Source organism: Podarcis filfolensis, assembly GCF_964270895.1.
Source record: "Podarcis filfolensis genome assembly, chromosome: 1".
Lineage (NCBI taxonomy): Eukaryota > Metazoa > Chordata > Lepidosauria > Squamata > Lacertidae > Podarcis > Podarcis filfolensis.
In genome coordinates, this window is record NC_139604.1 from 78,921,699 (window position 1) to 78,947,013 (window position 25,315).

The following is a 25,315-nucleotide window of genomic DNA, read 5'->3' on the forward strand; positions in this document are numbered from 1 at the left end:
AATTCCACCCATCTCTAGCTCTGTATTCACTAGGGCAACCAAATTGGCCTGGATATGAGCTGCTTTCTCTGCAAAATATGTAGCTAATACATCATAGTGGGCTCAGTGTTATCCAGCAGAGCTTTTTAAGATGCCAAGTGGCCCTGGTGTAGACATGGGGAAGGTGAAGGGGACTAGTCTAAACCACTGAGCCTCTTGCTCTTGCTGATTGGCAGGTTGGCAGTTCGAATCCACGCGACGGAATGAGCTCCCATTGCTCTGTCCCAGCTTCTGCCAACCTAGCAGTTCAAAAGCACACCAGTGTAAGTAGATAAGTAGGTACCGCTGCAGCGGGAAGGTAAACTGCATTTCCATGTGCTCTGGTTTCCATCACGGTATTCTATTGCACTAGAAGCAGTTTAGTCATGCTGGCCACATGACGCAGAAAGCTGTCTGTGGACAAAGGCCAGCTCCCTTGGCCTGAAAGCGAGATGAGCGTCACAACCCCATGGTCGCCTTTGACCGGACTTGACCGTCCTTTACCTTTACCTTACCTAAATGGAGAAGCAGGCCCTAGAGCCCTCAAGGGCTGAACAAACTGACCAGTTGGTGTGATACCCCCTCCAATCTATAACTCTGGTACACTTGATGATACGACTAGGACACACACGCATTCATGTTATGTAATTTATGAAATGGTTCACAACTGGTATATATGGAGGATTTGTGCTTGGCTTAAAGTCAAGTCATTTTCAAGACCCCCCTGTGTAAATATATTTTAAAGGTATATACTTTTTTTGTGGGGTGAATGAAGGCAGTATAGCTGTAAATACATTTCATTCTACCTGATGAAGCTTCCTATGTTGCTTCTGTGAAAAACCTGGGGTCCATTTTGCCTATTTGGGAGAATTCCTCGTCACTGTCAGATTTAATGATAGCAGGGGGAAAAAGAGAGAAAATAAATAATTTGGAAACCAGCAGGGTAGCTTACAGACAGCTTAATCAATATGAATCACCCACCAACAACATGATTGTGTTTGTGTCCTCTGATTATTGTTGTATTGAAAAAGCTTGCTCTATTTTTTGAAAGTCTGTGGTATATTACTGATAGTTGGCGGCAGCTGCTGTGCAGAATAAACCCATTACATACAATGCTCCCTTGTTGCGTCTGTCATAGTTCTGCCTGGATAGGAAGCTTTTTAAAGCCAAGAACGACACATTAACATGCAAAGTCACCTTTTCAAGCTCTGGCTCCTACTCTCTGCTGCAAAGCAGCCATGGCTAAGGGCAGTTTTTGCAGCAAACTAGATGGGCCCCTAACCAGTTACTTTTGCCCTAGCCAGCATTCCAGCTAGTGAGTTTGCTGTAGAAAAGGAACAGCTGTTCCTTTTATGATCTCTTGGGACATGATGGTGGTATTTTTGAGGATAGGCATCTTTACAATTACAGGTTTCTCTTCTTACCTCTAAAATGTACAAACACATAGTATCTTCTGAAGATTGCAGAAGCCTGAAACTTGAAAGGGTAGTCAGTGAAAACAGCCAGACCCTGTAAAACCTAGCTGATAGAAGAAAGTGCTATGAAGACATAAATCTCATGTTGTAGCAGGCTGAGATCCCAAAAATGTAGCTTCACTAGTAAAGACCCTGGAATTTTTAACTGTTTCAACACAAACTTGCTTTTATTTGCTAGCACTGCCAATAAAATAAAGACTCGCTGGGGGAAAGGTTTTTGCTACGTTCTGTGTTAAGAGTGAATACAACTCCCTCTGCTGTTTGTGTTCTTCCAGTACAACCACTAACTCGGTCTGACCCACCCTCCTTTACAGATTAACAGAATAAAATCCTGAAGGTTTCAATAGCCTGCGAAGAAAAACAGAGCGCAATCTTGGCTGTGGTGCTCAACACTGGGAGTAACCTAGCATAAATTTTTTTTCTTGAGAGAGTCCAGCCAATCTTAAGGCATTTCTGTGCTGCGTTTTATAAAGCCCCTCTTTAAGCTGCTACTTTATTTTTAGCTTGCACAGATGGCAAGATTTAAGGGGATGGTGAAGAATGTTCTTGCATCCAATTTATTTTATATAAAGCCTTGAGGCTGAGGAGAATTGTTAAGGGGTGGGGGTAGGGAATCCATTACCCAATGTGTTTAATTTTCAAATGTGGTTTGGAACTGGGAAGAAATGAATCATGGTTTGGAGACTTGCTTCCACCTACCTCAGTGGTGGGTTTGCACATCTTGCTCCTCCATTCTTTTCTTTCCCTTGCAGTCTTCCTTTTCCCTCCAGGAAAAATAAGAAATTTCAGATTTCAGAAGTGAAACCCTTGAGGCTGGTCAGCAGGAGACTGGGCTGCAAGGAATGCTTCCCAAGCCAACCATTTCTGCTTCAGATGTTTCTGTTTCAGTGGATAGAAGTAATTACTCCCTGTTAAAGCAGGCTCATATTCAAAGCCATTTTGTTTCACTTGGAAAAACTAAACTAATTCAATAAATAGTCACATTAAGCAAATTGGATTTTAACATGAAAGTTACTAATGAACAGTGTAAATAGGGTTAGCGGAAGAGAAGGGAAGTCCATAGTTGGCACCACTACCTTTCCAAGCAGAAACATGAGCTTCCATAATGTGATTATGTTGGCCTCTTTTAAAATCAACGATAGCAAATGATTAGCGGATTTCAGTTATGCTTTTAACCAGTTGAGTAAATAATTTATAAACAGCACTGCTGGATGAAAATTGGTTAAAGTGCTTTTGAATTGTCTAAATCAATCAACAGCTACGTGACCAGTGTGACTTCTCAGCAGATGGTTTAAGATGATTTAATATGAGAAGTGAATTATAGTGCAATCCAATGCTTCAGTTGCATGGTCTGGAGGGCTTTAGGATCTGCTCTAAGTCTCCAGGGATGGAGTATTTTGGATGTGCTACAGCCAGAGACTCTGCTGATGGATTGCCAAAGGGCTGCAAGGCCAACACACCCCACAAATAAAAGGGTAGGGGAGAAGGCTTTTGACATTTCACAAATCTGTTACTACTCCTGTGCAGAATGATGTAGTCAGATAGCATGAGGTGGAAGGGGAATGTGGGCAGCAGTGTTTGTTTGGGCAACGACCAGCAGGTCCAGGCAAATCAGAAAGGAAAGGTGTGGCTGGATAGCATCACAGAATCATAGAAATGCAGAGTTGGAAGGGACCTTGAGGGTCATCTTGTCTAACTTCCTGCAGTGCAGGAAACATAGGACAGAAACTATATAAGAACATAAGAGCTCTGCTACATCAGGCCAAAGGCCCATCTAATCAAGCTTCCTGCTCTTCCAGCAGCCAACCAGAAGACCACGCCCAGCAGCATTCTCCCCAGTTGTAATTCCTAGCAATTCATATTTAGAGGCCTATCGCCTCTGGTAGTGGGAGCAGGACACAGGCATCAAGGCAAGTAGCTAGAATGATGCTTAAAAGCCAACCTGGGGGATATGAGAACCAGGCCATCAGTGGTCCCTGTGCTCTAGCACCTCCCAGCCTTTTCTTAGTGGGAAATCATAGCCAGGCTTTGCACCTGGGATCTCCTGCAAGCAAAACACATGTTGTTTCAAAGCAGCAGGGTTGGTTGTGCAGCTCTTTTTGTCCATCTAAAGCTGTGGGAAGGTATTCTCCCATGGTGCATCCTTCCCTCAGCTGCTGTGTCTCATCTATCCTACCTCACTGTGGTGGTTTTTGTTTTGTTTGTTTGTTTGAGGATACAATGGATGAGGGAGAACCGTGTACGCAGCCTTGAGCTCTCTGGAGGAAAGACAGGATATCGGTGTAGCAAATAAACAAACAACTGGCATGGCTGCTGGGGGAGCAGCTGGTGTTGCTACATTCCCTGTGGTTTGGTGTGCTGCCAATTCCTTCTCAGGTAACTGGAAGCATTGTAAACTTGCAGGGCAGGCTCATTGGCTACCCAGAACACCAACAAACTGTCAGGCTTACAGCTCAGATTAATTTGGTTCATGAATGGGATAAGTGAGGGGAACTCATTGTAAATTACAGTGTAATGGGTTCCAGTCCAATCTCCTTGTATAATTAGAGCAGAATAAAAATAGCCCAGCACGTTTTCAGGTGTGTTTTGAAATGCTCAGACCAGTGGTTCCTAGAAAGTACAAGGATGGCACTTCATAGACTTTCTTCCACTTTCCCCTACAATTTGTACTTTGATAGAACAAATTGCTGTAGCGATTGGCTCATCCGTCCCATTGTCAGTCAAATTCTCACTAATGGATTGTGGCCTCTTTAGCTATTGCTTCTAGCATTAGTTACAATTCATTTTGTTGTTGTTTTTATAAAAAGTTGAGTACTTTTGCCTGATTCTATGCAGGCATTTAATTTCAGGAGGCTTGGGCACATCTAAATCTGCATAGGGTTAGTTTGATTATATGTAAGATTATGTACTGCAGTGGTGCTTATTTGGGAATCAGAATTCTGGAACATTGTTTCTGCTCCTGCTAGTCTAATGCGTGAGATGCAGGAGAGCAAATGTGCTTATACATGCAAATAAATATAGGCTATGTCATGGGTAAGCAAACTAAGGCCCGGGGGAAAAGATCCGGCCCAATCGCCTTCTAAATCCGGCTTGCGAATCAGCATGTTTTTACATGAGTAGAATGTGTCCTTTTATTTAAAATGCACCTCTGGGTTGTGGGGCCTGCCTGGTGTTTTTACATGCGTAGAATGTGTGCCTTAATGCATGAATCTGGGGGTTATTTGTGGGGCTTGAGAATTTGTTCATTCCCCCCCCCCCTGAAAAAAATATAGTCCGGCCCCCCACAAGGTCGGAGGGACAGTGGACCAGCGCTCTGCTGAAAAAGTTTGCTGACCCCTGGCTATGCACACCTATAAAATACACACAAGCAGGAAGAAACAGACTTTGCAGCATAAGCATATCCCAACATTACAGATATATGCAAATGCGCTGTTCCAGATAGGGCTATGTGCTCCTCGAAGCAGTTTACTATAAGTGTAACTGTTCAGTGGAAAAGGAACTGCATGTTCAAATACACGCTATGTACACATTTGACTTATTGTTTAAATTTAAACTAATATCCCATTAGTGTTTATTATGCTTCTATATTATAAAATATAAGTGATACTAAGTATAATGTCCTGGTCAAAATAACAAAAACAAAGCAAAACAAAGCAAAACAACCACCACCACCCCTGATTTACCTTGGGTCAGTTGTACTCTCAGCCTAAGCAACCTCACAATATTTGTGAAGGGGGGCCTGTGGAGAGGAGAGAAAATGTATACTACCTTGAACTTCTTGGAAGAAAGGCAGCATACAATAAATGAAATAAATAAATCAAAATGACCACGAGGGTCGCCACTAAGAATCTCATTAGTTTTTTTTCATCCACTCTTTCTTAATCTTTAGGGAAAAGCACCATGTTTTGCTCACCACCAGAAGAAGATCCCCCTCTTTCCTATGTTTCCCCTTCTATTGAAAAGGGGCAAGGTATCAAATGCACACATAGGTTGGGAGTGCTGAAAATATTCCTAGCCTTTCAAACCTAAAGAAAGCATGGTATCTGAAATATAAGCCATTTGTTATGATATCTGGATTAATGGACCTGATCCTGTGGAAGTGGGCATATGGAGTGTTATAAACATACACATTCTTACCTAAGCCAAGCCACCTTCTCTGCATTCTGTATCTGACAAACAACAATGACCCTGCTCAGAAGTTTTTAAAGGCTATTTTGCTTTGAATCATAGACTCTCAAGCTGTTTCAAAACCAGTTTGCTATGCACCCATGCTCTATAGCAAGCTAGTTTTGAAACGCCCTTCAAAGTAAAGTATCAAACATTGGGCTAGAGTATTACAAGCTCCTTGCATAATTACCCTAAGCAGTACCTAGATTCCACTGAGTATTCCCCATTTCCAACTGAAAAATCCATCCACCATGATACTCCTAGGCAACCTTCTGGAAAATTATATTTGTGCCAACAAAATGGCCTTCCTACTGCATACCAACTTGCTACAATGGAGACTGACATAAAAAAAACACACGTAAAAATTAAATGAGACTTGCATCCCTTCTCTTTCACAACATAAAACAGGAAATGTCACACACACACACACACACACACACACACACACACACATCCTATTCACAGCTTGTTTTCTTAAAAAAATATACCCAAATCAGTAGGCTCCCAACTGCATTTTGCTCTAAATATGTCACATCTACTTATTTAAATAGGAGATTCTTAATCACATGCTGGGACCTTACCACTGAAACCAATTAGAGTTAAACTGCAAACTTATTAGTCTCTGGGACAGCATTCCATGGGGCCGTAGGACACTGTGGATTTCTCCCTCTGTGGATGGAAAGCCCTGAGTTGAGCAGAAGGCTTGCCCCAGAGATATCCTCCAGCTCTTGCAACTGTCCCTCCATCATCACTAGTACGCTGAGAATGGAGAGGGCAAAATGAATGCATTACTGGAGTGGGTAAGGGAAGGCTTTTAATCTGCTCATTCCAAAGCTCCTTCCTTCTCCCAAGCACACCCCCAGAAGAGAGGGACCCTGGAACAGGTTTACTTCCTTTCCCATCCATTGGGAGCAATACAAAAACTGTAAACAACAACACAGAAACCACAAAGCTGATGGAAGGAAAAAAAGAAAAAATGTGGACCTACCTTCTGCTCTGTTGCCACAAGCTCACCTTGGCTTTGGACTGGGTGATTTGTCTGCCTTTAATTCTCCCCCCTTTTCGATAGCTCTGTAACTTGCAAATATATTTATTTAAAAGACGCACCTGTTGCCTTTTAGGGCACTATTCTCCAAACCTACTTCAATGCTATATTAAAATACAAAATTTTAAAGTATATATATTCAAATAATAGGTTAGTAAAATAAATGTGGTTTTTATTTTTAAAAAACCAGATTCCTTTATAATTTATCGTTTGATAACTTTATAAAAATTGTTCCCTGACTTGTCAAACAACTGCCACTAGGAGTCAGCGTATCTATCTGTAAAGAGCTTGAGTTTGATACGTAACAGCGACGTGTACACTGTTAAATTAAGATCTGCATAAAAGTACAGAAATTATATCCCTACGTACTGAACAGATGTTGTACATATTTGTTATTGGGAAACAACTGAAACACAATTTTATTTGAATTTTTTATTTCATTTTGGTGACTCATCAAGTCACAGCTTTATTAGAGAGGGCTGCAAAATAATGTTTTGATTTTTTTTTCAACATTTAGCAATTTAATTTTTTGTTAAGCTGTGCACTGATGGACTTCTTGATCCAGAATACAAGGCACTGTAACTACAATACATGGATGTTGAAATAGTATTTCTCATCAAAAGATCAACAGTTTGTAACATGATTTGTACAAGTCAGGTTCAAAGTGTCCGAGGCCCGCACTTCATCCTTGTATGTACTGCGTTCTGATGTACAATTTCAGTATACAACTCATGGTCAGTGCTGGTACTGTTCTTGAGTATTATCCTGTTGATGCAAGTCTTCACTCTGTGCTGTAAGGTGGCCAATGCAATATGTTTGAAATTAACCAGTTTCCTGAATGAAAAAGCTTTAACAAAGATGTGTAAATTACTACCTGGAACCAGACCCAGCACTCGTAATTCCATAGCATGGTGCGAGGCTAGTTTTATTATTATTATTATTACAAAATAATAATGTGTGCAGGTATAACCGTATCTATAGCTAGATAAAGATATCCATGTATCTTGGCAGTTAGAATAACTGAATACAATTAACACTGAAGAAAACAAAGCTACAGAATCCTTTGAATATCAGACACAATGGACATAGACCAGAAACCCATGCATGGGAGAAAACTAAACCTCTAAACAAAGCCAAATCCCATCTATTATGGAACATAAATTTCATAACTGCATTAAGGCATTTTCTTCCATGAATCTTCAGAATTTAAAGCAAGGGCAGGAAACCTGTGGCCTCCCAAGTGTTTTTGTCCTCAAACTTCCACCAGCCCCACCTTGCATGGGCCACGGTCAAGGATGATGAGAAGTGGCCTTCAGCATCTTTTGGAGGGCCTCAGGTTCCCCACATCTGACTTAAAGGAAAAAAAGGTGAGGGGAATCAGATGAAGAAACAGAAAGCTTAGAATATTCAACATTCTTCCCATGATAAGGGAAATGCAATCCTTCCATAGGAATTGATGAACTCCAATTGCAGAATACGAGTGATGGAAGCATAACGCACTTACACCTGAACTGCGTTAGGAAATAAGCTTCTGTTTCCCGATTCCCCTTTCTGACTATAATTCTCTATATGCAAACGGTTGCTGGACAAAAGGGGAGTGGGAAAGGCCTTTATTTAGCTTCACATTTAGTAAAATGCCTTCATGCAGCGCACAGTTAAACTTTGGAATACTCTCGCGCAGGAGGCTGCAACAGCCACCAACTTGAATGGCTTTTAAAGAGGATCAGGCAAACGGTAAAGGAGATATGCTTGGAATAAAGGCGTCAAAATGGTCTGCTGTTAAATCTCTCGTCCAATAGGGCAGGCAGTCCCTTCCTCCTCCACACGGTCAGCACGCTGAGAGGGAAGAGCAATGGCGGTGCTACTTATTTGCAGCCCAGTGAGGGACGTGAGAATCTTTGAGTCACAGCCCTTGCGTCTCTTTCGTAAGGTGCCTTAACATGGGGGCTTTCTACTAAACTATAATGATTTAACATCTGAAATGACAACTAATTGTCCTTTGGGAAGCTCAGAAAACTGAAATCACTACAATCGGGGGGGGGGAAGATTGCTAAAACATCCATCAAAGCAAGAACTCAAACCACCCTTACATAAACGTGTGTTCTCTCATATTTCTACAACTCACATTTCTCATCTGAAATTCGGATTTGGAATCCACAATAATGATAAGTAGTCAGATATCTTGTGGGAGCTAAATTAAAGGTAACTGGAACAGTTTTTAAAAAAGAAATATTAAACAGCAAGTTTTGGCAACTCTTTTCAAAAACAAAAGATTCAGACTGCTCTTACTGTTTGTAATCAGAACCACAACCTTAGTGCAATATTATATTTATTTCTTACAGTAATTTTGGTTGCCATACAAGAGTAGTAAGGATTAGGGAAAGTGCAAGTTACAGGAGCTTGATTTTGTTGTCATCAATTTGAAATAAGAGGAATTAAAGCACAAAAATTACAGCAACAAAGATAACATGAACACAAGTTGTTACACAAACTATAGCGAGAAACATTACTATCTAGAAAATAAAATAAATGTAATGGAAAAATTATCAGTATTAGAGGCTCATACACAGAGTCATTGCCAGATCAACTGGGTAATGCTTGTTTGTAAAGGAACTCAGAATCAGAAAATCACTTTTATTAACTTAGGTACCACAAATAGTTAGCTTTTGTGATATGTAAATTCTGTAAATCAACAGTCACATATAGTCATTTTATAATATATGAATTAAAACTTAAAATGTTCCCAGACACCCAGGGAATAGAGTCTGTGCAGTTATACACAATTTACATCTTGTGTGATTTTGGTATTGTATACACAAATATTACAGAAACTAGGCATGTAAATGCAATTTATTTAAATTACAGTATATAAACAAAAGTTGTTCCTAAAACCTGGAATATCATTAACAAGATTATCTCTAACACCTTATTTTGCACCATCATAGTAGCAGGAGATTAGAAGGGCCATTCCTGCTCCCAACATTTTCAAAACTGATAAAAATGCTAGGAGGCAACTGTATCTGTTACTATTGCTTTCTGTGATAAAACCATCAAACAGTACCAAAGACTACTTCCTCTTGGCAAAGGTGTATTTTATTGATAAAAGCAGTTCCTTGTAGGCCCTATTACTCTTTCAATCATAAGACACAATGTAAAAATAAACTATTTCATTAGCTCTTTGATGTTTAAATCTCTTTTCTACTAATTCTATTGTACCTACTATATAAGTGCCTGAAAGAGATACGTATCTAAGAGACCCCTTTTAAGAAAGGGATTACCATCACTTGTAACTTCGGTGTACACCACCATAAGATATTCAACAGTAAAAGGGTATGATTAACAGCAGCTTAGAAATAATTCTCTCTATTTTCTTTTCCTACCATGTGTCCTCTTGTATTTCCTGGCACATATTGTAGAGGTAACACCAACTGCATTCAAAGAAGCAAAAAGGAGCATGGCGTTCGTGGTTTATTTACTGAATTCTGCAATATCACCAAATGGAAGACAATGATGGCTGAATTATCATTTCCTTTTTTACACCCCCACCACCACAAAAAAAATATTTGATGGCTTTTTGTAGCCATTGAATATATGAATGTCATCCTCTACATAATCCATATAATTATGGAAATTTCAGGACTTTTGCATTTAAACTAGATTTTAATTATAAGGTTACTTGGAACTTTCAAATGCAAATAGGAACCTGTGAAGGATACAACAACAGATGTTAAGTCAAAAGACCAGTTTTTGCAGAAAGTGAAGTGGGGGGAGAAGAGAGAGATGAATATTAGTTTTCATAATTAACCACTGCATTGTTAATTGTAACCATGTTTGAAGAAACACTCATCTTCTGAAGAAGTTCTAGCAAAGATAGAAAATATAACACAGCTCTGCTGGTTCAGATGCATCCAAATGAGGTTGATTTAAAAAGGTCAAGACTTAATAATTATTCCACAGAAATAGTAGTAAACCACAAAAGTTTTATTTTATTTTTTTAAATTTCTAGCATTGAAGTGGCACAAAGGCTGCCCAGTAGACCAGCCACTTATATTCTTAAAATATTGTGCTTATAAACTATCTGTACAACTATTTAAACTTGCAGTAAAGAAAGATATTGAAATTGCTAAATTTTATGTACTAGTTCTAGACCTAATTAGACACTTCGTTGTGAGAAAATATAATTAGAGATAGGCTGGGACATATTAAGGAAAGAATTTAGATGCCTTCCAAAAATATGAGGCCTTCTGAAAGTTAAGTAGTTTGATGACTGAGTAACCACATATGATTTAACCTTCTGTTATAGGCTGAAGTCTTCAGGAAGGCGGGAACCACAAAATTCATAATGTGTATTACTTACAGTGGGAGAGAGAATAAGCTGGGAGAATACTGCTAATCTCCATAGGTTACGAAATCTAAATATATATCCCACAATAAAGACTACCATTCTAAGTATGCATTCCAACCAATTCATAGCCATTTCATTGGTTTCAACTCAATGTTAAATAAACTCAACCCAGGTTGTGAGCACAAATGTATTCTCCTGCAATGCTGGTCTAGTTCATGCAGCAATGCAGAAGCGAACTTTGGGATTTTTGATTTTCAGTCAAACTGAAGCAGGTGTGCCAACTTTAGGCGGCTGAAGTGTCACCCTGAATATTTGTTGGAATGGGGTTGGGCCCTCTCAATGTTGAGGGGGTCGCATGTTGCAGTATCAGTGGGTGGCTCCTCCACAGCACTCGTGACACGACGTGTGTGTGCCACGCAAGACAACACACGTGTACAAAGCATGCCAGAACCCCTCAGTCTGGTGGGCAACCTGGCGCCTCTGAACTGAAGCTAACTTGAATTTTTAGAAATTGTTCCTTGCATCTATAATAGGTGCCCACCAGGTTTCTGAAAAAAAAAAACCTGCATCTTGCTTATAGTTTCAGTTTCTGCAGGCAATCGCTTTTAGATTTTCCTCTTCCTGGTGCCATAAAAGACTAATGCCAACACATAAAGATACACTTCTGCATGTAAAAACAGGCTTTGTGCCACGTGGATTCAGCAAGAGCAGAAAGATGATCTTTTGAGATGGAAAATCCCACCCTATGCACAGTTGTGAACATAGCTTGTGCAAAAGTTTGTGCATTCACATGCAGAACTGTAGAAACAATATATATTGTTCTTTTATTTATACTTTGGATCATAGCAGTAATTGAGTCCCTCACCACACGTGATCACTTTGACACAGCAAAAGCAATCGGTGCATAAAAATACTTTTCTTTGCATGGACAGCTCATTCAGATCTGAATCTGTGTGGGAGGGCAAAAATTAATGAAAGTTATGTAACTAGTTACAAAGGATGACAAGAACTAAATTCATTAGAGATAAACCAAGGAATGTAATAAACAAGCCAAAAGGATGTCAGAAAGTTGTTTGTTTTTTTTGAAATCTCTGCTTCTACAACCCCACGAATGTATTGATTTTTAATTAAAACCAGTAAATGTGCTATGAAAAAATGTGAATGTTAGTATGGTGTCTAATTGGCAGAAGTGAGAATCAAAACAGGAGGACCTACAGGAGCCATGGAACTGAGTGCAATGGGCATGTGGAATGACTGGGGGGGGGGGGAGAGCAGAAATTGCAAAAAGAGCTAGACATAATACTTTATTGTGAAAGGAGAAACACCAATATGTTTCAAACCAAAAAGAAACTGGCACAGTATTGTTCAGGCAGAAGGGCATTTCTGAAGGGCAGGAAAACAATTCATGAATACCAAAGGATGAATGTTATTCCCATGCCCCATAAATAAAAATACTGTAATAATTTTAGAAATAATTTCAGTAAGACCAGAGCTTACACACACACATATATTTTTTTTTTAAAATTAGCATTTTCCCCCTTTCCTTATTCTCTCCCCTTCCTTCCTTCCTCTTTGAAATATATAGTCCCTTTAATAACGTACAATTACTTGGGGCTGCTCCCGGGCACCAAACTTACAATCTACACTCTTGCATATCAAAAACTATAGCAACCAACTGATGCTTCAATTTAGTGGTACTCTTGGGGAGCCAAGGCATTTGGGGTGTTTCAGTACCAGCCCATCTCTATTTATAACAAAGGTATGTGAGGCAAGCGCAGCCATTCTTATCTGTCCAGTAGCTGTTTCAAGGCTCTTTCTATGTTCATTCTGTGACCAACTCTAGTCACTCCAAGGTCTATCAAGTCTTCCTTCTGAAGGTTTGGTAAGTGAGTGCCATCTATTTCATTATCCATAAAGGTCTCTTTATGTTCACCTAAGTTTAAACTCTCCAACCAATCTGCCACATCTGGCTTGGTCCACAGGTGGACAGGCTTAGTTGTAAAAGGCTTATTTGATATTGGCTGTTGCAAGATTGAGGGAGAAGGAGACCTGCTGCGCCCTGTGTTCAAAGCGAAGAGGTCCCCCGAAGGAGGCTGGCTGGGTAGGCTAAAAACATCAGAAAGTGTTGGAGAAGGAGATGCAACTGGAGCAGCAGCAGTCAGAGGAGCTGGCATGATGTCCTTACTTATTTCTGTTGGTGAAACCACTGGGCTTGGAGCATGTCTTGCTCCTGGTGTCCTACTATCATAGTCTGGGGATCTGCTCTGCAGTGTGATTGGCTGGCTAGTCCCAGGCCGGACAGTAAAAGTGATGGTTGAACTTCGAGTACCTGAGACAGTGCTCATGACTTCTGTGCCCCTGAAATAAACAAATAAAAATGAACAGGAAATATTCAGACTATCCACGCATTAAAAATACAAACCAGCTCATTGCTAACTTATGACACGATTACGTATTAAAGATATATATAAATGCCAAAGAGATACCATACGACTTTATGAAAACAATAGTGGCAGAAAACTATGAGCAAGCTTTACAAATATTTTAAAAGTCAAAGACAATGTCAAATATGCTGCTAAAAATTAACTCTAGCCATTGAATCATTGCCCCAAAGAGCATTATGGTAGCAGAAGGTGTTTAATTGTGGTGAATCTCACAAGAGAGTTCCAAAACTGGACAAAACAACCAAGGATGCTTCTCTGTGTCATTGTTCTAATTTGTTGCACAGATGATGCACTAAGGAAATTACATCTAAGAGATCACAGCAGGGTACAGAAGAGGAGGCAGTTCCCAAGGTAAGTTATATGCTGAAACCAGTCTTGCTAAGCATAGGCCAGAATCCTAGAAGAACCCAGTTCTGATGCTTGGGAACTTTACCTTCAGGAGGCAGGCCATTGTGTTTTGAACTAGCTGAATGCTCTTAGTACAGTGACCTGGATCACCAGGGGTAGTTCTACGCATTGGCAGAGCAAGCCAATTGGGTGCCTGGGGTGGCATGCGTGCCCTGCACCCAGGGGCAGAGCCAGCCGCCTACGGACAGGGCGAGCCAGGGCAGGATGCTCTGTGGGGCCTCCGAGGAATCTGCCTGCCTCCTCCCACTTGGCCGCCCTACAGCTGAGGGGGAGGTAGCGGGTGGACTGTTTGGGGCAGCGAGGAGCCTGCAGGCGCCCAAGCCACCGCGTCATTCCCAGACGAGATGCGTGGCTCGGGCGTGCTGCAGGCCCTGTGGTGAGTGCTGCCCGGCATTTTGTTGCCCCCCTTAGTGGTGCCACCTGGGGTGACCCACCCCCAGCACACACCCCTTCCTCTGCCCCTGGTCCTATGTACAGTATATTAAGAGTCCAGAGGTGGTTCAGATATTTGCATACCCACATAGTAAGTCAAATAAAAGAGAGCTGAAATCTCCAAAAAAAATCCAGAGGAAATACATTTTGCACCCAGTGAATCAAATTTGGTGAACAGAAACTGCACTCAAAAACACATTGTGAGAGAGTTTTATCTTGGAGATGGTCTTGTTGACATGCTTTGGTTCCTGACAAGTAAGCCTAAGGTCTATGCTTAGGCAGCGTAGAAAGCAAGAGGGGTTTATCAATAGGTAACTAAAGGGTAAAGACACACATATGTATCATTTGCTCTGAAGATCTGCCTGCTTGTTTTAATGTTATGATCAGGGCTGGCTCTAGACACATCAAAGAAGCATTTCAGCTTATAGCGTTGTAAATTTAAACAGGGAAAACAAGTAGAGAAAAATGGGACTCCACATCGCTATCTGGTGACACAATGTTATATCGCACATACAACACATATAAATCGCTTTTTCTTTACCAGTCTAGCGGAGTCCTGGGACTAAGAGTAAATGAATGTGTATGGACTATAGATTTTTATTCATCCTTACTTTTGGCATTTCTGATGCATCCTCTTTTATTAATATACAAAATAATGCATTTTGATTTTTTTAAAGGCTAAAAATAAGAGCAGTCCCTGTTTTTATTTGCCAAAGCAAGGTTGTATTACAGATCCAGCTCAAAGCAAGATTGTATTACAGATCCAGCTCATCTGAAGGCTCTTTTTCACCTGGGGAAATCTGAAGCTAGTAACACTGCTAGCCTCCCACGTTCAAAGGAAGAAAGTTTATCATTCAGGTAGGAGGTCTCTGATCTCTGACAATTATATGAATCTAGCCTTGAGGTCATGAAGCATAAATAATTGGTAACGAAAACAAAACTGAAATAACAGGTTGCAGTAAACTTGGCAAAGAGGACTTCTAGCTACAACTGTAATTGGGGCATCAAGATGGAGCAACAGATCCAAGGAAGTCTTAGCAATGCAAGCCTGACTAATCAGAAGGGATATAACAGGTGTTAGTGTCCACTCCAAGTCACAGCACATGCACATTTTCAATATCTCAGACTTGCTTTTATTCAGCTTCTATCCACTCAGCTGCACTCGTTGCCCTTCCTTCCACAACTCCCAATCCATCTTTAATCTGTTTTTGATTTGAGTGAGAATTGTGCCTTTCTGGTGCTTTTAAAGATTGTTGTGTGAATAACTTTTAAGTATAAAAAAATATAGGCTTGGATCTAAATAGGTACTTCAGGTATGTCAAGTGATATTTTTTACTTTTTTCCTTCATACAGCAGAGACACATATCACATTACAAACTACTTCTGAATGCCCCTTCGTTTTCAAAATACGTTTGGCATGCAACGGGTAAAAAAACACAAGCACAAACTCACTTGAATATGTAAAACAAGTTGCATAGTTCTTGGGATTTGGGCCATAATCTGTACATTTTAAATTATCAACACAGAGTTGATTAGTTGTATTCTAATATTATTTTCAGTTAAAAACAAATTCAACTTCTACACCAAATGATGAATGAGACCTCAGGTGTCAAAATGTCTTGGGCCAGCCTTGGTCACAGTTTATCTCCCCCAGACAAACCATGTGTGGTAAACCATATAATTCTTTGCTAGCAGATCACACTTTGTCTGGAATGAGATAAAGTTTGGCTTAGCATTATGCAGATCAATGGATGGAAACAAGTCTTGCCTACCCCAGGTTTGCATGCTTCCCCCTTCCCTCTCTGGTGTGGTCATAAAAGGGAGTTCAGAAGTTCATTTGTGGCACAACCTACATAGTAGTAGTACAACTAATGTATGGGACATCAGAAATGTCAAATTCTTATACAGAGAAGCAGAAGGAGTGATTTAAAGTGCAGCATGGATGGGCTAGTATTAATAGCTCTCTGTATGGATAAAGGCAATCTTCCCAACATGGCAGTAAAGAATTAGCAAGAATGCAAAAAAAAGTTATTTGTAACCAAAGAAAAGGTTTTCTAATGTCAGTATTCGATTTCTGCAGAAATGACTGTAAATTACAGTGGGTAAAAAATAATTTAAAAATTACTGTGGATTCTAGAATGTTGGTGCTTAGAGCTTGTCCACACTTCCGATTTCCCCGTCACTTTCCCCTGGGAAAACCCATGGTTTAATGCTGAACTGGAACAAGTGGCAACTGGGCTTTCTGCAGATTGCCATGTGTTCCAATTCAGTAGTAAACTGTTTGTTTTTCCAGGGCAAGAGAAAAACCTCTGGGTCCTGTGCTTTCTAGGCATGGGACAAGCAGAATTGTGGACAAGCCTTCAGTCTCTAACATCTTGTTTTATATTCTTAGCAGATTGTTATCTCAGAGAATACAAAGACTAAGGAGAAGGGTCAAAATGTGCACAGCACATGCAGGCTCCTTTCTTCCTTTCTGTGCATTGCTTCTGGCCTTATCACATACCAAACTGCATGTCTATAGTGACAACATGCCTTTGATGGCATGCTAATAAACAGGCCAATGGGGTCTGGGTTGGTTTGTACCACATTCTCTGGCACAAAGAAAAACATGTCTCAGACTTTAAAATGTACCCTGAGAAGACTTTGCCCATGAAGCTATTTAGGTGAATGGGAGGAAGAAGACAACTCGGAAGTATTTAATGCTGCACTTTCCACTGCCAAGTTGGAAACATCTGTTAAGTTTAAAAAGTAGCTTCTCTCTTTGACAGAAGTGCTGCAGGAAAAACGTCAAATACAAATCACCAGCACTTACAATTCCCAGCATGTCTAAATAGTTTCTTTGAATTTGTGGTAATTATTTTACAATCACAGTGAGAGAAACATTGGTCAAAGGTTATTGATTTGTAATTCAAACACAAAGGACCTGAAAATTTACCCAAAATAATGATTTATATTAAAAAATTACATTAAATGACATCCAGACTAAAGCTGTGCATTTTATTTAACATAGAACAGTTAGGGATTTTAAAAAAATCTTTCAGAAATTAAAAAAATACTAAATTGAGCTGCTTAAAATATTGATTGTCAGAAGCGGGGAAAGAGTTTCTTCTAGAAATATCAAACACATCCACATCCATAGCTGTGTGAAATAAAGTATTTGTTAGCAACTTCGGACTATACCCTTTTCTGTAAATTGTCAATAAGCGGTTATTAGACTAGAGACAATTCTTTCCAACCAAATTTACTTTTCTAATATGGCTTTTTATATTGTCAGGAATATATATATATATGAAAAGCTGGCTCTATTAGGAATAAGCATACAGTGATATTTTGTTGCAAATATTCACTTCCTTTGATTCCTCTGATTGCAATACACATTATGTTGTCTTAGATTATTTCACAATATGTAATTACTGTGTCACATCACTGAATTTTCCCAGGAAAAGCAGTCTGTAGGCATGAATTCCTATTAAGTTATTTTGAGCCATTTTAATAGGATTTAAATATAGTACTACATTTTAAACAAACGTTTACTAGCAGTAGGACTGGGCGATATATCAACATGCCCCAAACCAGTTTGAAATCCATATAGTGATATCAGTTTCATAATTTTTGACCTGGCAATGTATCGTGAATCACAATATGTGTGTGTGCGCATGCATGCTATGAAAAAATTACAGAATGGGAAAAACCGTGATGCCAGCCAATGCCTCTACATAGCTCCATCCTTGTTTCAGACATTGTGATATATCAGTATATTGTGATGTTTAGCTGGTGATATATCATGATGTTGAAAACCAGACATTGCCCAGCCCTAACTAGCAGAAAGCTTCAATATACAAGGTGGTTTTTTTCCTGCTACAAAGAACTACATGGACACAAGAGTCATTTATATGCCAAACTGTTGCCCAAACATCTTTTTAAGATGTACAATGTGATCCTATGTATGTTTACTCATAAGAAAGTTCTCATGAATTCAATGGAATTTGCTATTTAGCAAGTGAACTAAGGACCACAGGATGTAGAGCCAAACTGTACATGATGTTCATCTTTATTTTAATATGCATTTTAAATAATTCAAATAATAGCCACCTGGTGTGGGGCTTATAATGATCAAGATTGCAGCAGTCAGTGGGTGGGGAGAGTGAGAGATTAAATCATTATTTCCCTGCTGGAGTCATGACCAAAATAAGACATTTGAAGCGGCTGTTTGCATTGGGAGGAAATCCTGAATTTGTGTTGAAGGTCTCTTCCCCCAACTTCTGCAATCAGTCCCCTTTCAAGTGGCTGTCATTTTGCAGCTCAAGCTGTCTTGCTCTGGCGAGCAACCTGGATGCCGAATTCTGCACCTGCTGAAGTTTCCAAGCAGTCTTTAGTGGCAGCCCGACGTATAATGCGTTGCAGTAATCTAACCTAGCGGTTACCAGAGCATAGACAACAGACGTTAGGCTATCCCTGTCCAGATAGCCACAAGCTGGGCCACAAGCTGAAGTTGATGGAAGGCACTCCACGCCACTGAGACAACCCAAGACCGCTCTTTCAGAGGGAGTGTAACCACATCAAAAGCAGGAAATCTCCCATTCATCCGATCCAGGGACCATCCACTAACAGTGCCTCTGTCTTATCTGGATTGAGCCTCGGTTTATTGGCTCTCATCCAGTCCATAACTGAGGCAAGACATCAGTCCAGCACATCCACTGCCACACCTGCAGATGCAAAGGAGAAGTAGAGCTATGTGTCACCAGCATATTGCTGATGACATACTCCAAAACTCTGTATCTCCACTCAGGGATTTCATATAGATGTTAAACAACATAGGGGATAAAACTGAACCCCAAGGAACTCTGCATTGAAGATTCTACAGGACCAAAGAGCAAACCCCGGCATCACCCTCTGGAAATGACCATCCAAGTAAGACCAGAACAACCACAAAGCGGTGCCATGAACCCCTAATTCAAACAACCACTCCAGAAGGATTCCATGGTTTATAGTATCAAAAGCCACTGAGAAGTTGATAATTGACTGGAACGCATTTCTTTCCTGACAGAGATCATAATGTAGTTTCTGTGCCAAAGCTGGGCCTAAATGCTGACTGAAATGGATCTAGAAAATCAGTTTCCTCCAAGAGTGCTTGGAACCCAGAACATCTCGCAGAAGAAGCAGCTGCAGTGTAGGCTTCTGAGTTCTGGCGAGATTTTGGTGGAAGCCGGTTGCTACCACTTCTCTGGGAGGGGAACCTGGAAGCCAACGCTACAGACATGTAACCTGGTAAGCCATGCAACCCCAGCTTTGGTGGGAGGTGGGGAGGGGGAGTCAGCAGATGCCACCACTAACACAAATTCCAATCTATGTATCTCTTAAAAGAATAGCAGTTCCATTACAACCTGATAGTCTTCAACCCAGCATAGTCTCCAGCCCTCCAGAAGCGACACTCAGACTTCTGTCTTGCCACTATTGTTACTAGGCCCCATCTGAAGTTTTCATTGGCTCTTGTTTTCTTAAACTCCCATCCCTTCCCCACCCATCGTTTCCTCAGACCTCTGCTTTTTAATGCACTGCCTACTTTGTCCCACTGCTTTAGCCAGTCTGCTGCATGTGCAGATTCGCCACAACATTCATCTCTCTTCCCCCATAGACCTTCTAGTCCTTAAGCATTATGCAATTTCTTCAGAGGTCCTCCTTGCCTCAGAAAATATTCTGACAACGCTATTTCCTTGGCAGTTGGGAAAGTGCATGAGTTTGCACCAGCTCAGCCAACAAATACCAGAGGCTTCTCTATCATCATCATTATGTGCAATACAATTATAGACTAGAAGAAATGGCTGCCTAGAAAATCTCAATATGTGAAATACAGTCACCTGCACTGCTCACTGATACTTGTTGCCAGTTCACAACGCTACACTAAAGGCAGAAGCAATAACTGGAAGAATTTTCTTGGTGTATCTAGATTCTGGATAAGTCTTTGCCAACCTGGCCATGCTGGCTGGGGCCCATGGGAGTTGTAGTCCAAAACATATGGAAGGCACCAGTTTGATGAAGGCTGTTATAAACCTAACAGCTACTTTGTTACCCTACATTTTTCTTAACTAGCCTACCTAGCTCTCCTTCTACAGCATATGTCAGGAGTGACATAAGCTATGTCGAAGTTTCTTCAGAGACCACTTTTGCCACAGTTCTGTCATCTTTGCACTTTACCTCATTCTCCGCTTACTTTTCTTTCAAGATTGTCCTCCTCAGAGCCTTCCTTCAGATTCCTTGCCTCTAAATTTTCTGTCCATTAACTTCTCTGCAACCCAGGACCTATTTTCAGTCCTAAGTCTGCCCCCGTGCAACTTCTTACTCCCAACCAAACTAACACTCTCCCTTTCCCTCATGGAAATTGAACTGAAACTTTCAGCAACCTGAACAATAACTTAATCATTCATGCCAATAGTTCATGCCACCATACTAGGCAGTGGAGGTTGGTCCATTGGGGTTAATGGGCATTGCCCATCAACCTCATTCTGCTCTCAGCCACTCACACCTGTTTGACGTCCAACTTTTAACCAGTTAGGGGATGGCTCTGCCAATCACTGGCTCTGGCTCTATCTACTGTTGGTCACCTGGCCTTCTGCCCTATCATTCCCAATGGGCACCAGTCATCACTGACACTAGGTAAGAGGCTTTACAAGTACAATGCAATATAAATTAAGCATTTGACTGTGTCATTGATTTCAACAAGGCTTAGACATGGCTGAATTTTATCCTTTGGCTCAATTTCTCATATTTTAATTTATTTTTTTTAACTACACACTTTCACTAATTCTAGAGTTGGAGTTGTTGGAGGCAAATTTTCCCTGGCGGCAGATGACAGAACTACAAGACTGGTTTAAAAACCCTCAAACAAGAGTTTATTACGGCTATACAAACAACAAACACAAAGCATGTGGGTGTTCTCTTTCTGTAGGCAGTTGCAAACTGCAAATTCTTCTCTTTATACACGTCACCAGCTGTGCCTAATCAGCCTGGAAAACCACACCCAGAACTTAAGGACCAAAACGTCCTTAAAGTTACCTGCACCCTTTTCCTGTTTCTTGACAAATGATACCTAACAGGAGTACTATGAGTACTGGTGAAAGTTATGTAAGAAAGGGTCTAATGTTGAAAACCTATGGTGAATTTTAAAGAATGGCTACCACTTCTGGATAGGAGAAATATCTAATCCAAACTATGAATGAAAAATGAACAAAAGGTAACGAATGTGAACCAATGAATGGATTAAAAAAAGAAACAAACCCCAAATAAACCCCCTTTGGTCGTCACTTACTTCATGGCACTTCAGAATGCCCCTCTTCTGTTAACGGCAGTCATGAGAGCAAATAAAATGACAAAATGGCATGACTGAGACACTGTAGAGTTACAAAGCAAAAGCATCTGCAAAATTGGCCGACAAACAGTTAACAAGATGAAGTGAAAGTAAAGGATGTAACAAAGTTCAGCTTTAAAAAAAACACCTCTATTAAAATGATGAACTATTTTAACAATAAAAACTTTAATTAAAAAACAAAAAAAACCCACCTCTCTGATTGTTGGGTTATTTATGAAACACTAAGGTTATGAAGTTCAAAGGTGACCAATTCAACATCTGCCAATGCATATACTCATCTTCTTGATTTACTTTTCACTTACCTGTCTGGGGCAAAATTGTGTTGACACTGAAACATTTACAACTCAGTATATTAATGCATGGCAATGAAACACTTGAATACCTCCTGGCTTCAGGAAGGACTGAGGACACATAGTAAAAAATATCACAAGCGTACAAAAGAGTGTCAGAAGAACAGAATCTTCCCTGAATAAGATATTAAGTCAACAGTTTCAGGCTGGCAACCCTGCAACTATTGTTAAATCTCAGTAACATGACCGTTAGACCCATAACATCATTATGGATTAGAATAAACCTCCAGGATAACAGATGCTGGTTCCAGCCTAAACTGTTCAAGATGCTTCCCGCCCCTTTCTTTCCCAATTCACAATTACCTCCTTTACTCTATTGATACAGCAATTATTCAGTGGATACTTGATCATTATGTTTTAATACAACTATTTGGTTCAGAGGTAGATTAACCTGCTTATTTACTTGCTAATGTATTTACCTGCGTATTTATGAATGGGTGGTGGTGGTAGGGAGTACAGAGTTTATAATAAAAGCTGGGGAGAAGGAGCTCAAACAGCTGCTCTCTGATAATCAACAGGCTTTTGCAAGGTCTTTATAATTTGCTTTTTGTAAGATTAATTTAACAAAGATTATGTGGCAAGGACACCCAATTTCTTCCCATAAACAGCTTAAAGCAGGATGGGAGTACAAAGAACAAAAACTAACCCATCTGCTCAGGGACTGATTTTTTATGCTTATCATTTACAGATTGAATTCAGCTAAGGACTTAATTCTTTTATTTTGGCAATTTTACTATGCACTTGGTTTTGATGGCATAATTTCCACACACACACACACACACACACACACACACACACACAGACGTGTCTTTGAAATGCATAGTAGTTGAAATATATATATTTTTTCCTCCAAAGGGTATAAAACTTGTTTGGAAACATCCAAACTCTTAAGACTGGTATGGAGGTAGGCTGGTTATATCTTTTCAAGTGTTTGTGTGTGTGTGTGTGTGTGTGTGTGTGTGTGTGTGAGGGAGGAAGAGCACTCTTAATTTTGCCCTTTATACACTTGCCTGGATCAAAAAGCAATTGCTGAATGTGTGAATTGCTGGGTGTGTGTTTGTGTGCATGTAAATTAGTGAGAGCATTCTCCGAAAGCAATTTTCAAGGCTTTGTACACTGTCAGAAAACCACTGTTCTACAGCTGGTGGTGCCTTCTAATGCACACATGTATGGGTGTAGCCAGGACTTTTGGGGGGGCAGAACCGATGTGACTGGCCAGCTAGTTAAGTAATTCTGTTGCTTTACTGCCCCCCTTGACTATGCCCATGCCTAAATCAATACAATAAATCGTGGTTTCCAGCATTTTTGTAAAAAGAAAAAAAAAGCGCTTAACAACATTTAGGGTGTCCTGGTTTTTACTTCTTGAAATATGACATAAAAGTCAATAAGGAAAAAAACCCTTCCATTGTTCAAATATCAGTATATAGAAGTATACAGATTTTTATTTGTAGCACTTACAAACTATAGCAATGCGGAAAAATAAACAGTTTTCAGGGAAATCTGTATCCAAATGATACTACAAGATAAGCTTGTAAAATTGACAATGACATAGTCAATATAGAGTGGCATTCCTTTTTCTTTGAACTACCTTAATTCTGTCTAGTTTAATTCATATGTTTTAGCTATGTTATATTTGTTATACCCCATTAGGGAAATCTGATTAAAAGGTGAGTGTACTGGCACCATAGGAAAGACTCGCACTGATACAATTACTGTGAAGTACCTTAACATTTAAGCTAGTTTATAATTGGGACTTCCACTGCCAGTTGAGTGGACAAATTTTTAATAAGTATGCAGCACAGGAAGAAATTACCTTAATTTGCTTATTAAAATTAAATGAATCTTCATACTAAACTGAAAGTTGCAAAGTTAATCAACACTCCAGTATACTGTTAGGATTGCTGCATTTCCTTACTGAAAGCCACAAATGCCATGGCAAATTTGGCTGCCAATTCTACATATGCTTTCCAATATTATAATTTCCAAATACTGCTAACACTGAAGACACACAAACCATACTGTTCACATCTCTACAACAAGCAGAAAGCTAGCCACATTTTGATTATTACTTAAACTTCATGATTTAGCAAGCTCTTGTGGATATGACTTGCCATGCCTTTGGATTTTCCTCACTCTGTGACCTAAGCCAAGAACAGAAAGAGTAAATCCTGTTGTGTTTTAGCTACCTCAATTGAAACTAATGGAAACCATCATTTTTTTGGAATTCCATGTGCACCTCTGAGTGTCAACAGACCCCTGGAACAGGGAGAGCATTGTAATTTATAGAGTAACAGAAACTTAGCAGTACTTTTGATATTACAAGTTGGGTTCTGATTTGGCCTTTCCTGAACAGAAGGGCTCCTTCCATATATGGAAAGGATCGAGATCCAGAGAAGATTTCTACTGGAACTGGAAGAAATGGCTGAGGCCCTTTGTATGATCCTACCCCACTTCTTCCCATAGCCACAACACTGTTCTGGAAGGTCCACAAATCTTCTGGAGCATATTTTCAAGGGGAAGGGGAAAATCAGTAAAAAAAATGTGTCCTTCCTACACCTAAAAGTTATGTTTTATAAAAAGGCAGGAGTGAAATAAATAAAATAAATACTTTACAAAGAGTACACCTTTGCCTATTCACTGGTAAATCAGATTGCTAAATGAAAAGGAAGAACAAATAAGAACTGCCAGGTTCACTAACAGGAGTATAATTTTTAGGTATCCACTTGTGGTTTAGATGTTCACTTGGCTTAATACATTGGAGAAGCAGCACAGCACCCCCCTCCTTCGACCCGTAAAGTAACATGATATGGAAGCTCTACATAGAAATTTCATCACTGCCCCACTGGTATGTTATCCCTAGTTTGTGTGAGAACTGACACAAGAATTGAGTGTCTGTGCACATAGGATCCCTGTGGATCATTTGTATTATACAATACGATGTATGGTAATGGGCAGAGGGACTCATGACAATTCTCTACCACAGGCATGTCCAACTTTCAAGAGACTGATATCTACTCTTACTATAAAAAAACTGACAGTGATCTACCAAAGTTGTTGAGCTTTCTTTGGGGCGGGGGGAAGAGTTCCACGATCGACTGCGATCTACCACAGACCCCACGCAATCTACCAGTAGATTATGATCTACCTGTTGGAAACCCCTGCTCTACCACATAAAACCTGTTCCCATGTAGCTGAAGCCTGAACTTTGCTAGGAAACAGGTCCTGGTAATAATAATAATAATAATAATAATAATAATAATAATAA

At 40.0% G+C, this 25,315-nt stretch overlaps 1 protein-coding gene and 1 long non-coding RNA gene across 9 annotated transcripts in view; one reads left to right on the plus strand and one right to left on the minus strand.

The window, feature by feature from the left end:
- The first annotated feature begins 628 nt into the window (after positions 1–628).
- Positions 629–25,315, plus strand: part of LOC310757911 — a 29,871-nt gene continuing 5,184 nt past the window's right edge. The window contains exons 1-2 of the long non-coding RNA XR_014545565.1: positions 629–2,968; positions 19,382–19,602. This is a non-coding gene — a long non-coding RNA (uncharacterized lncRNA). The remainder of the gene's footprint in view (positions 2,969–19,381; positions 19,603–25,315) is intronic.
- SHANK2 (SH3 and multiple ankyrin repeat domains 2) overlaps positions 9,018–25,315 on the minus strand; it is a 338,706-nt gene continuing 322,408 nt past the window's right edge. For all 8 annotated transcript variants that reach the window (XM_083601126.1, XM_083601124.1, XM_083601130.1 and 5 more), the window contains one exon: positions 9,018–13,408. In XM_083601126.1, coding sequence (XP_083457252.1) covers positions 12,835–13,408 — 574 coding nt within the window. In that variant the 3' untranslated portion in view covers positions 9,018–12,834. The remainder of the gene's footprint in view (positions 13,409–25,315) is intronic.